The sequence below is a fragment of the Pleuronectes platessa genome, chromosome 6, assembly GCF_947347685.1.
Source record: "Pleuronectes platessa chromosome 6, fPlePla1.1, whole genome shotgun sequence".
Taxonomy (NCBI): Eukaryota; Metazoa; Chordata; class Actinopteri; order Pleuronectiformes; family Pleuronectidae; genus Pleuronectes; species Pleuronectes platessa.
In genome coordinates this window covers 2,101,509-2,114,863 of record NC_070631.1, presented here as the reverse complement: position 1 = coordinate 2,114,863, position 13,355 = coordinate 2,101,509, and the positions used below count along the sequence as shown (strand labels likewise).

The following is a 13,355-nucleotide window of genomic DNA, read 5'->3' as shown; positions in this document are numbered from 1 at the left end:
AGAGGTCCGGAAATAATGATGTCCCGAAATGCTGGCGTTAGCTGACCAATTACAGCCAAGTGCTATCCGTGGGCTGTCCGTCATTTCGACGTGTAGTTAGAAAAATGAGAGCTGCACGAAAGGCCCGGAGAGGGCGTTCCACATTGGAGAGGGCGGTCCTGTCTGTCCGTGTCCGTCAAAACGGAGAAGCATACATTGGCCTTTACATTTGTTCATGTCAGGGCGGGAAGGAGTTTCTTCATTTTAATAACGCAGCCTCTCGTGTTTCTGTAACTTCTCTATATTTTGTGTCTTTTATTGCTCTTTGTCGTTTGCTTGTTGTGTTTCTTTGAGCGTTGTGCGATTGCTGCTGAACGTCTGAACACGGTTTTTAACTTAAATGTCTACAAAGCAAATTTCCCTCCTGAGCGATGAAGGCAGAACGACAGAGTGAACGAGACCCGAGTGTCGGAGGCGACTCCAGCAGATGCAGAGTTGTTGACTTCAGTGTCCCCCTGTGAAGCGTCCTCATTAGTTTCTATGGTAATTCAGCAGCGGGACAGAAAACGAGTCGCTGCTGAAAGACAAACTGAACGTTCACAACCGTCGACCGCGTGATGAGAGGGACACGAGAATGGAGAGACTGAAGTGGGGGTGCAGAGAAGAGCAAGAAGGGTTTGAGGCTCAGGAACAGAATGAGATGAGAGTCCATTCATCTTTTAAACACTTTAACACCAAAATGATCAGTGAAGGATTATTTTACTGTTTTATTTAACAGGAAGATTTAAATAAAAATGTATGTTACATATATCACATATTCATGTTCCTCACTGTCTTTAACATCTTGTATTTTGAGTATATTTTAAAAACATTCTAATCTAATTTTCTAAATTTTAGATTTCATTTTCTTTGTGCCCTTGACTTGTCGTCGTTTCTGGAAAATTCAGTGACGCATGAAGCAGAGATAACAGAAAACCACCAGGGGGCGCTGCCACTCTGATGTCCACTCAACATCTATTTCGTTGCTAGTGACTTTTACAATGGAAACACACTGTATGAATAGTGGAGAGAAATTTTAATTAAAAAAAAAACAGAAAACAACATGACTTATTTTAATGTAGTTCACAGTTTTGTCCACTGGGGGTTGATCCTCTTTAAATAAAGTCACCGATCGTCTTTATTTATCAATTTATTCAACTTATACGTCCACACTGTTTTTCACAAATCAGAAAAAGCTAAATCATACAGTATATATTGTATTTCTTTAGGTATTCAATGTTAAGAATCTATAACACATATTGGTCATATCTATGTAAATAATATGATATCAAAGCTTGAATATTATACATTATTCTAACACATTTTTTTTCTTTGTATTTTTATATATGTGACATTTATACACAAAATGGTAAATTTTTATATCATAAATATAGATGTGTCATTGTTCATTGTCACTGGGTTAGATGGAATAAGAAGTGATGCAGCAGCACCCTCTAGTGGCTTCCGAGCAGACTACATGTGAGCTTACAGTGGAAGATGCAGCAGCACTCTCTAGTGGCTTCTGAGCAGATTACATGTGAGTTTACAGTGGCGCGTGTGAAAGTCACAGTCTGTGGTCACGTGTCTAACGTGTCAATAGCTCATGTTTCTCTGTTGGTGATTGTGTGTTGTTTCCCCTTCTGGTCTCCTTGATGCATCACGTTGACATTCAGACCTTCTGCATGAGACACCAGCTGCTGCCGGAGTTCTCCTTTCACCAGCTTCCACAAAACGTCCAGAACAGGAAACTAAGATCCCAGATCAGCGTTTCACGATAATACGTGGGACCGTTGTTCATGTTTGATGGACAGCCGGCTGAAAGCTGCAGAGTCTAATCTCTGAAGAGTCAACAAGACATTTTCCTGTGGAGCAGTAACTCTCTATCTCTGATCTCACAGCAGTTTTGTATTTTCACTTTTGTCTGCAAACAAAGTCCGATGGATGAACTGAACATGTTAACTGAGGGACGTGTCGTTGTCGGGATGTTTTTAACTCACGTCTCTTCACATGAAGTCAGATGTTTATCTCTCTGCCCTATAGACAGCCCACATGTGGAGCTGCTCAATGTGGTGTAGTTTAGGTGTAGTTCGGGTGTAGCTCTGTTGTAGTTCAGGTGTAGATCCGGTGTAGTTCAGGTGTAGTTCAGGTGTAGATCCGGTGTAGTTCGGGTGTAGTTCAGGTGTAGTTCGGGTGTAGTTTTGTTGTAGTTCAGGTGTAGTTCGGGTGTAGTTTTGTTGTAGTTCGGGTGTAGTTCTGGTGTAGTTCAGGTGTAGTTCTGGTGTAGTTCAGGTGTAGTTTTGTTGTAGTTCAGGTGTAGTTCGGGTGTAGTTTTGTTGTAGTTCAGGTGTAGTTCAGGTGTAGATCCGGTGTAGTTCAGGTGTAGTTCGGGTGTAGTTTTGTTGTAGTTCGGGTGTAGCTCTGGTGTAGTTCAGGTGTAGTTCTGGTGTAGTTCGGGTGTAGTTTTGTTGTAGTTCGGGTGTAGTTCTGGTGTAGATCTGTTTTAGTTCAGGTGTAGATCCGGTGTAGTTCAGGTGTAGTTCGGGTGTAGCTCTGTTGTAGTTCAGGTGTAGATCCGGTGTAGTTCAGGTGTAGTTCAGGTGTAGATCGGGTGTAGTTCTATTCTAGTTCAGGTGTAGTTTGTTGAACCTTGACGTGATGTGTAAAAGTTCATTTTCCAGTTACTCAAAGACACAAGATCAGATCAACTTCATTTCGTTGGTAAATGGTTTTATTGTTTGAGTTTTGTCAGTTAATCTAGAAAATGTGAAACATTAAATTCCATAAAAAAATAACATGAACTTTTGTATAAATGAACCTTCATACAAGTATTTGTGACTCAAACACTGGTTTGTTTCAACTTAAATAAAAGTGATTCATTGGATTAACTTCACCTACGTCTCTCTGTTAAATCATGAATTTGAATTATTGATTTTTAATTCCAACAAAATTAATCAGGCCCCAAGAATAAGAGTTACACGAGAGCTCCCTCTGCTGGTGAATACATGCCACTGCAGAGAAATGAACACCCTGAGAAAACAAATCCAAATCTTTCATCCTGTTTTTAAACTGCTCATAATTCCGCAGCCCACACGTCGTGTTTCACGCCATCAAAGCAAAGACAGATATGAAACCAGCTGTTTTACAACAATGTACAAATAAATACAATCAGCAGAAATATGTCACTGCAAAAACACACGGACATAAGCAACAACAGTAATGACAACAAGCTGCTTCAAGGCTTTTCAGCTCAAAGGTTACAAAAATTGAGAAGTTGTCGTAAAAGAAAAAAAGTTCTTTACAACAATTAAAACACTTTTGAGGGATCACGTTAGACTCACATTCCTATCTAGTAAATATCGATTAACACAAATTCTATCTAATAGATTAAAAAAATATTTTTTTTTATTGCTGTGAAAAATCAGTATCTTCATCGTAGAAAACTGTTAAGAGAGTTCTTAAGAGAACCTTAAAGTGGTAATTTAAATATGTTTGAACTTTTTGCTCCTGATTATCGATATTATGTTAAAAGCTTTGGACGAAATCTGGTATTTAACATCCGTTGTGTGAATCATCATAGCACCCAGGACGGTTCCCTGAGGAACCCCTTCACTGAAGTTTCATTAAACATGTGTTGGTCGTTTTATAGTCATTCATTATTTCATAAGTTCTCTGTGTGAATTATTGGGAAAGATCACAAAAGGCCCATTTGATAAATCAATTTATAATCGATTTATGTTTCAAACGTTTAAGAAGATTTTGGAATGTGATGAATCATCTAAATCCACTGGTTTGATTCTCACAATTTATAAGAATTCTGACAATAAAGTGTAAAAGGAAATAATTATGCTTAAATCATTATTTACAAACAGTGACTTTCGAGAGGAGCAGACAAATGTTCCATTAAAAAAAAATTCATAACAAAACATTCACCTAAAAACCTCCTGGTTCACAACATGGTCGCACATGTTAGTTGTTTCACTGAATGATGTTTTTTCATCTGTTGTGAATATGAATCATTTTTCAGTTTTTATCTTTGAAACCAGAAGATTAAAAACCATCAAAGTGAACATTCTCCTGCTGTCGTGTCACACCAGAGCCGCCTGCTGCTCGGCGGCTACACTCCGCTCTGCTCCTTGATCCAGCCGCGGTACCTGGTGATCCGGGTGTAGACGCCGGGTTTGTTCCTGCGAGCGCAGCCGTCGCCCCAGCTCACCAGTCCGGCCAGGAAGACCCGCCCACTGGGGCCTGTGACGGACAGCGGACCCCCGGAGTCGCCCTGAGAGGTCGGAGAGGTCAGAGAGGAAGGTTTCAGGAAGTGATGTCAGGAGGAAACTCAACTCTAGCCCCGCCTCCCAGGCTTATTTTGAAAATGTCAAGTTTTGATGGTGTGTTATGGAATCACGTGATTGGTTCGTACCTGGCAGGCGTCCACGCCCCCTTTGAGGACGCCGGCACACAGCATCCCGGCCGACACCTCGTCGCTCATCAGGTTCTTACACACTGTGCCGTTAATGATCCGGACCTCGGCCTTCTGCAGGACCAACGCTACCGAGCCTGAAGGACGAGAAGACGGATTCTGAGCAAAGACACGTTTTCAGCTCGAGGTTTAAACATCTGCTGCTCCTGCATTTAATAAAAGAATAACTTTAACGTTTGTGTTACAGTCACGATTCACCAGAATCTAAACCTCACGTCCTCATGGAGCATCACTCACCTGCTGCCACGAGGTTTCATGTAATACACGACTTTAACCACTAGATGTCAGAGTTCAAACACGTTGGACTTTAGATTGAAGCAGAGACACAAATATATTGATATCAATATTTAGGAAAAGATTCAACTACTAGAATTATTTTAAATTACCTTTATCTGTGTACATTCAATGATAACTGTGAGCAGAACAGATGCAGAATAGTCAATAACATATATCCATGTTTGTAGATAAAGATATATATATAAACATAATCATTATTACAGATCCCAGAAGAGCTTTAAATAAAGATTCTTATTCCTGCAGGAGTCAGACAAGAGATTTAAATCTGAGCAGTGAGTGAAATATTTAATAGATTGTCTCACAACAGTTTTTAATTAAAGATGTATAATTATTTCTTATAGTTTTATTAATAACTCTCTTTCTGTGTCACTTTGCCCCCATCACTGTGGCGTGTGTCACCTGTCAATCAACCAAGAGTGGGTGTGTTCAGAATTCTTCATGTTTTAACAGTTTTCTGCTGAATATTGGTGATAAACTCTGGTTTTTAATAACTTCAGAGGGTTTTTAACTGATCTCAGTTCAGCTTCACTCTTCACCTGCAGCTGGTTGTGACAGTCTGTGACTCTCAGTCAGTTGTTCTCACAGGATCAAAGGAGATGGAACCCACTCAGCAGAGTCACAGAGAACAGACGCTCAGGGAGAGAAGAAGGAAACTTTCTCCTTGTTCACGTTCACACATCAGTTCTAAGTGTCATTGTGTTGAGGCTGTTGGCTGTTACGCTGCTTACCTCCCTCTCTGGTGGCGCCCCAGCCGGTGATCCACGCCACTTGGCCTCCTGGGAAGTCGTGGGTGGGGGAGGGGAGGCAGATGGGCCAGATGTTCTGGTTGAGGGTGACGTCCTCGTCCAGCTCCATCAGGGCGATGTCGTTGTTGTAGGTCATGGGGTTATAGTCCTCATGGGCGATGATCCGCTTTATGTTCCTCCTCACTGTCCACTCATTGGTCTGACTCTGCACGTGTAGACCCAACATGGCCTCCCATTGGTCAGGCTGAGAGTACCTGCAGCAACACACACACCTGAGGTCAGAGCTGAAGATATGCGTCTTTAGAAACCAGCTCGGACACTTCATGGACGAGGCTCCTACTTGTCTGATCCGCTGTCCTGGACGCAGTGGGCGGCGGTCAGCAGCCAGCGGTGATTCAACACGGAGGCGCCGCACACGTGACCTTTGCCCTTGATGTGGAGGCTGACCTGCCACGGCCACTCCCCCTCCCGCGATATCTGACCTCCTACGATGCGCGAGCTCCTGTACGGCCTCGTCCCGCACTCTGAAAGACACGGAGACAAACACGGGGACGTTAGCGGTGACATCACGCTGAGGTCAGCTGTTATCGCTCTGAGTTCGGGACGTACGACAGTTGTCCTCGTCCGAGCCGTCCCCACAGTCCTGCTCCTCGTCACACTCCGGGTTCAGTTTGCTGATGCAGCGTCCGTTCCCACAGCGGAAGGTGAACGCTGAGCACTGCTGCAGTACCAGAGCTGAACAACAGGGGGTGCACATCGTCAGTACTGACACTGAAAAGGGGCGTTGAGCTGAACATGGGAAATGTGGTTTTTCATTGTGTCTGTGTGAGTGAAGCTGTTTGAGGAACCAGGCGTCTTCTTACATTTTTCACATTTGGACTCGTCCGAGCCGTCGGAGCAGTCGTCTTCTCCGTTGCACTTTGACTCCTCTGGGATGCAGTTTCCGTTTCTGCAGGAAAACTCTCCTGGTTTACACTTTTCTACAAAGACACAGAAACATCACAGCAGTGAGATCGTCAGAGAGGAAACTGATTACAACCTGGAACACAATGTTTAATAAATTCAGTTTCTGGAAGTTGGATTTTTTCAGCTGTCACTTGAACGCACCACAGTTCTCTTCATCCGTCCGGTCTCCACAGTCGTCGGCACCGTCACATTCCCAGAACCTGGGTTTACAGCGTCCATTCTTACACTTCATCTGAGACGCATCGCACACTGAGCACAGACACACACACACGACAACAGTGTGTTAGCATCTCTTCATACTTTATGGACTCTTTCCAGAGGTGGATTAATGTACATTCGGTGCTAAACTGAGTTCTTACATCAGCAGGTGAAACAACCAGATCTAATATAATAAACTCTTTTCTTATAGAACAACTCATTCCATCAGGTCTGCTGGTTCAGGGCTCAGACTCACCACAGTTGTCCTCGTCGCTGCCGTCTCCACAGTCGTTCCAGCCGTCGCACTGCAGCGTCTGGTTGATGCACAGGTTGTTGGTGCACTGGAACCTCCCCGGACAAGCTGGTCAACAATCAGACAGTGAAAGAAGTGATTGACTCTGAAACCGGAGGTAAAGTTGAGAGAGGAAAACTGAAAGAAGAGATTCTTACGATTGTTGGGGACGAAGGCTTCGTACTCGGCAGTGAAACCCTGATCCACGTAGGACGAGTCCGAGTTGAACTTGATGCTCATCGTGTTGCTCTGGCTGGTGATCACTGTGTTCTTTAACTTCCTGCCACACAGCCTACAACACACACAGGCAAAGGATGCGTTCAGGTACATGGTCAACATGTGGGTGAAACAGTGATGTGCACAAGTGAGCAGGTCGCCAGACTCAAGAAGCTGAGTCACAAGTTTAACGTCTTCAGTCTTCGGCCGGAGGTGGACTTCTTGGTCTTAAACTTGTCCTGTCGAATCTAATTCATCATCTAACCCTAACCCAGAGTCCCCTGATCTGCACATCACAGCTGATCCAGTCAAAGTAACATCAAAGTCTCTAAATCTCAGTTTTCAAGTTGTTTCTCAAGTCACAGAACAAACATCTGAATCACATCCAGCAGGTCCCGAGCTGAACCTGAGAGGTTGTGGGATGAAGACGAGGGACGAGAGAGGAGAGAGAGAAGCAGAAGGAGGAAGTCGTTAGCTGCTGACCTTTTATTGTCGACTTGAACATAATCGTCAGGACACTGGTCGCTTTGATTTCCCAGGAGGAACTTGCTGAACTGAACCTTCACAAACTTCTCCACCGGGACCTGAAGAGGAGACAGTGACAGACGGGGTCAACAGAACCACATGTCAGCACAACAGGGCGTCAGCACCTATTCCATTTAACGATTCTAACAGATTCTAACTGTTTGCAACTGATTCAGCTGTTTGCTGGACACTTTCCAAAGCTTGTTCAGGGGGAAACTGCTACAAGAAGGAAACTAAGAGCAGAAAAACATCTTCACGTGACTCGTTTTCACATCATCTGAGGAAATAGTGATTAAATATAACAATGTAGGAGACAGAGAGAGAAGGCCTCAGCTGTTCTGTTCTGTTCTTCATCACCAACATCAGCCCTCAAACACCCACCAGTACTTTAGAATCATAAAAAAAGTATAAAAAGTAATCTCCATATCGAATCCCTGCTCTCCAGTGGATTAAAAAACATTTACATGCATCTAAGACCTTTCTGGCACCGTTGTTGAAGCAAACATCTCAGAATAGATTAAACCCCCCCCCCCACCCCGAGGACACAAGCACAACTTACCTCGATGTTCCAGACACAGGAGGTTTTTGGAGGATAGTTCGAGGGGAAGAAAGGTGAAGAGATGGAGCCTTTGTCTCCGCTCAGGGTTCCTCCACATTCTGCACACAAACACAAAGAGTTCACACATGTCAGACTTTTCTAAATGCTCATTAATAACACAGAGGTCAGGGGTCAGAGATGACACTGAAACAATGTGATGAGTAACTTCAGACAAAAGATGGACTCAAGAGGTTTAGTACTGAAATAATAATCTGGATTTTGAGGCATTGGTATTTCAGAAAATCTCAAGTTTAAGTTAAGTTTAAAATGAAGAAGAAAACATATTAATATTTTACACACTTTCTAATTTCCAAGAGTCTTAAATCCCAGATTATTCAGTTTATCACCGTGTGAGGCAGATCATCGTTTTCATTCCCTGATTAATGTTGTTTATATCAATTATAATCAATAGATCATGTGATGTTTTTTTTTAAAGTGGAATCACATCAACTCAACCAGCTAAATGTTATCAGTAGAATACAACAAGTATTTTAAATGATATCAATAATTTGTCAATTTGAGAAAAGTTGCACATTTTCATCCTCGTGCTTCCTCCATGTTTAAGACTCGTTACTCTACTCAACACCTCTGATCTGAGTTTTGTCTGTCTCGTGTCTCCTGTCCTACTTTGTGCTGTCAGAGGAATCTGGGAGTAGTTTGCTCTGAAGCCGGGGAAGTTCTTCTCCTCGTTGGTGACCAGCGTCAGCAGCATGACGTTTCCAGAGGACAGGAAGGAGAGAGAGCCGTGAGGGTAACCACACTGTCTGGAGAGAGGACACACACAGAGAGACACCGTCAGCCCCTGTGTCCACTGAGAGACGGGCCGTCCTCAGACAAGAGAGAGACACAGTTATGTTTGTTCTGGATTCCTGAAACTACCAATCACAAGGCAATGAGCTGAGATTTGCTTGTTCTGGGCACATGTGCTTTCAGACGTTCAGCAGCTTCTCACTCTGTCAGCGAGCGGAGTTCTATCGGCGCCAGCGAGTCGTAGATCTTGATGAAGTCCTGCTGACAGTCGTCCTCCAGGATCAGGGTGTGGAAGTCCAGCCGGACGCGGTGGCCGGGGTCGGCCCGGAGCCTCCACTGCAGGTACACGCTCGGGGGGTAGGAGGAGTCCGGGAACCCTGGAGAGCGGAGGACCCCCCCCTCGCGGACATGGACGTTGAAGGACTTCCTCACTGAGGATAAAAGAACAAGGTCCAGATATAAAACACTATGAATCAAATACCATATCTCACAGGCGGAGAAACATTGAGACGGAGATTTCTGAAAAGCTTTTGATTCATAATTCAAAGTTAAAGCTTGAAAAGAGAAAAAATACATAACAAGGATTTTAATTTCTCACCAACTAACGACTTCCTGGACATGCGTGGATCGATGGCTGTGAGAAGACGAACAGGAAACAATCGATTATTAAATTTAACATTTTCTGAGGAACATTTTTTCAGTTCGATTGTTTAAAGAACAAATGAAACTGAGAATAAAAACCTGAAGAAAGAATCTTTGGTCAAACAGCCGATAACAATTCTTAAGAAATCATGTTTAGTTTCACATGAATTTTTTTTTCTTTGTCTTTGTTGAAGTTTGTCGTTACATTGTTAGTCCTGATAAATAAATAAAAACAACAATCCTCTAAGGCATGGTGTTGTGTGTTGGATGTGAACTTTGACCTCGTGAGAAGACGTTGTTGACGCTCAGCGCGTCCACAGGCTTCAGGAGCAGCCGTCCCTTCTGGCTCTGCTGACTTCCTGCCGGCGGCTCCAGGGACTGGATGGCCTCGTCCAGCGACGCCTCCTGGGGGACGGGGATATCGAACTCCGACTCGTAGTACGCCACCAGGCTGTCGCTGCCACTGTCCCCCTCACTGAGAAGCAGAGGTCAGGAGTCTTTAGAGTGAAGGAGTCAAATGTTCAAATGAAACCGGGGACTCGTACCTGAAGGCCTGGACCGAGGAGCCTTGGAAGTATTTGGTCAGAACAGAGTTTTTAGAATAAATCAGCTTCAGCTGAAACAGACAAAAGGTCACATGACGTCAGTCCAGAAACACAGGAAGCTGGAGGGACTGGAGTTTACTGGTATGGAGAACTCCCATGATGCTCTGGGGCTGTGTGAGATCTCACCTGTTGGCTGACCAGAGTTGCCAGGCTAGAGAACTGTGGACTGCTGGGATCCTCGTACTCCGGCAGGAAGTTCTGGTCCCGGATCCCCATGGAGCCGATGTAGACCCGCTTCACCCGGACGTCACTTCTCACTGACGCACAGGGACGACGCAGGTTAGAGTCCGACCATCCGGCCCACATTTATCAGCCATATATTTCACCATTCAAGGTGGTCTACTTCATTCACAGTTATGAACTAACAACACAAAAATTGTCAATAATGCAAACCCTTCAAAATAAAGTGTTTCACAAAGAAGGAGAAGTAAAGAAATCTATAGAAAACTGTGTCTCTGTGTGAACTGTTGATTTCTCTCTGCTAAATTATGAATTGTGCAGAATGTTTTCTACCATCTCCACTCAGAGTCAAACCTGTCAGACAGTGAGACAGTGAGACAGTACAGAGAGAGAGAGTCTGCTCACAGTGGTAGTGCCACACCAGCAGTCCGGTCAGCAGAGACACGGCAGCAGCTGAGAGGACGAGTCCGAGTCCGACCCACAGCGTCCTCCTGCGTCCCGGCTTCTTCTCCAGGTGCTTGTTGTCTGCGGCCGGCAGGAACTGGTGGGTCGTATCCCAGTCAGTGTCCTGCTGACACAGATGAGTGTGGGGGTGGGATAGGACAGATGAAGTCTCTGGTTTCTACTGTGAAAACATCGCTGCTGTTGTTGGACGCTACAACAAACTGTTGAGAGAAGACGCTCTCCTCAGAGTTAAGACGTCTTCTGGTGGATTCAACTTAGAAACTTAATAAAACCGGGGTTCTCTCTTTATCTTATAGGTTTTTATTTATATACTTGTACTAATAAGTAGAGTTGTTACTCAGTTAACTACTGCGTGTTTTGTGTGTTATCTATTCTGTTTGTGTACGATTGGGGGGAACTGACCCTTCAGGCTGATCTCGTGTGAGGCGACAACATGCTGCTTCAAGAAAACTCACGATGCTGGCGAAGAAAAAAGAACGGAGAACCTGTTTGACTTGGTGTGGCAGGGGTGTGTGTGTGTGTGTGTGTGTGTGTGTGTGTGTGTGTGTGTGTGTGTGGGTTTGATAGGAATGTTTTCACGGCTGATCCCTGTCCTGTCCTCCCTCCTCCCAGAGAATCAGATTTATAAAGAACATCCACACCCTGTGACACTGACACGTTACAGATCTGAAACTGAAGCCGGGGGGGGGGCGTGAACCAAGCAGCAGATTTCACATCAATCAATTAATCGATTGTGAGAAATATTGATAGTGAATTGATCAAATTCGTTAAATAATGGAAAGAACATTTGTGGATTCTTCTTGAATTTTAGAATCTGTTTCTTTTGACTGTGACATAAAATAATAAAAGCTTCTCAGCTCTGATGCTAAACTCTCACTCGTCTGATGTGGATGATTTTCACTTTTACAAAGATTCCTCTGATTCCAGTCTTTGTTCTAAATCAACCAAATAAGTCTTCAACAGCATTGGAACCACAGACACAAGTAAAAAGAAGATGGACGACACGTTTCCACCCATTGTGCACATGAAGCTGAAACATCTCAGGGTGAACGCTGCCCTCAGTGGCCCCAGTTCTGACCAATCAGGAGCCAGTCTCAGCTGTCAGTCATGTCGTCCATGTGTCTTCACAGTCGGTGGTTAGAAACCTCGATCACAACACTAATTCATCGTATTGTCAATATTGATTTTCTTATCGAATCCACAGCGACTGTTTAAAGCTTCTGCAGTGGGATGTGAACTCATCGTGACTTCAACCTGCTGTGGTTCAGAGCTCTGTGACTGGAATCGAGCGGGAATCGAACCTCACACGCACATCGAACTACATCACAAGTTCCATAAATTTGCAGTTTGTTGAGTTCTCCCTCTTCGGAGGAGCAGCTGGTGCACAGATTGACTGGAAATAATATATATGTTGTATATATACAACATATATATTATTACATATATATATATGATTTGTATAATATATTTTACTGTGGAACACAACAGTGACAACCAGTTTGATAAAAAGTCTTGTTGTTGTTATTCTCCACATGTTGATGGTGTTTATCTTTGATTGACAGAAAAAGTCTCTGGTTTAGTTTCTGTGATACTGAGAAAGCGGTGACGTCACCGGGAGACACTCACCCGAGTCGGACTGAACTTCTGTCCCGAGTCCAGGAAATCCATGACGTCACAGATCCGCAGGTTCCGCTCGTTCTAAGTTCGTGTTTTTAGTTTTTTTTTTTTACGGCTGATCCTCCATAGATGGGACAACAGGTGAGACAGGTGAGCAGAGACAGGTGAGAAGACAAGTGAGACAGATGAGCAGAGACAGGTGAGACAGGTGAGAAGAAACAGGTGAGACAGGTGAGACAGGTGAGCAGACAGGTGAGACAGATGAGCTGAGACAGGTGAGACAGGTGAGAAGACAAGTGAGACAGGTGAGAAGACAAGTGAGACAGGTGAATCGGGTGAGACAGGTGAGACAGGTGAGCAGAGACAGGTGAGACAGGTGAGCAGGCAGGTGAGACAGGTGAGACAGGTGAGACAGGTGAGCAGGCAGGTGAGACAGATGAGCAGAGACAGGTGAGACAGGTGAGCAGAGACAGGTGAATCGGGTGAGACAGGTGAGCAGAGACAGGTGAGCAGAGACCGGTGAGACAGGTGACCAGGCAGGTGAGACAGGTGTCCCCCTCAAAGTGAAAGAAATCCTCCGGTGTGAAGTCTGATCCTCGATCCGAGCTTCCGGTTCTGTCTCCGGATCTCGGTACCGGCGCCGGATCGGTGGACCAGCGGGTGGAACAGCGGGTTGAGCAGCGGGTTCGAACAGCGGAGGAACCGGAGGGAGCGACGCACCTGAACACAAGAACCCGGAAACACGCTCCGAGACTCTGACGGG

General features: G+C 44.5%; 1 protein-coding gene across 1 annotated transcript; it reads right to left on the bottom strand.

Annotated features, from left to right (window-relative positions):
* Positions 1–2,728: 2,728 nt before the first annotated feature.
* Positions 2,729–13,355, bottom strand: LOC128442481 (suppressor of tumorigenicity 14 protein homolog). Its single transcript, XM_053424952.1, has 19 exons — positions 12,602–13,355; positions 10,916–11,078; positions 10,457–10,587; positions 10,271–10,341; positions 10,007–10,200; positions 9,682–9,717; positions 9,286–9,514; positions 8,961–9,097; positions 8,295–8,392; positions 7,694–7,794; positions 7,153–7,286; positions 6,959–7,063; positions 6,646–6,753; positions 6,402–6,518; positions 6,148–6,273; positions 5,879–6,062; positions 5,521–5,792; positions 4,436–4,572; positions 2,729–4,294 (listed from the first exon to the last, which is right to left on the bottom strand). The coding sequence occupies exons 1-19, from the start codon at positions 12,641–12,643 to the stop codon at positions 4,133–4,135; spliced, it is 2,547 nt and encodes an 848-aa protein (XP_053280927.1). The 5' UTR covers positions 12,644–13,355; the 3' UTR covers positions 2,729–4,132.

Excerpts from the sequence above, each read along its gene's own strand:
- LOC128442481 (XM_053424952.1), bottom strand. The coding sequence starts at position 12,643 with ATGGATTTCCTGGACTCGGGACAGAAGTTCAGTCCGACTCGG. Across the intron at positions 9,515-9,681 it reads GTCCAGGAAGTCGTTAGTTG|TGAGGAAGTCCTTCAACGTC; the intron begins GTGAGAAATTAA and ends TTTTATCCTCAG. Across the intron at positions 6,063-6,147 it reads CTCGGACGAGGACAACTGTC|AGTGCGGGACGAGGCCGTAC; the intron begins GTACGTCCCGAA and ends CGTGTCTTTCAG.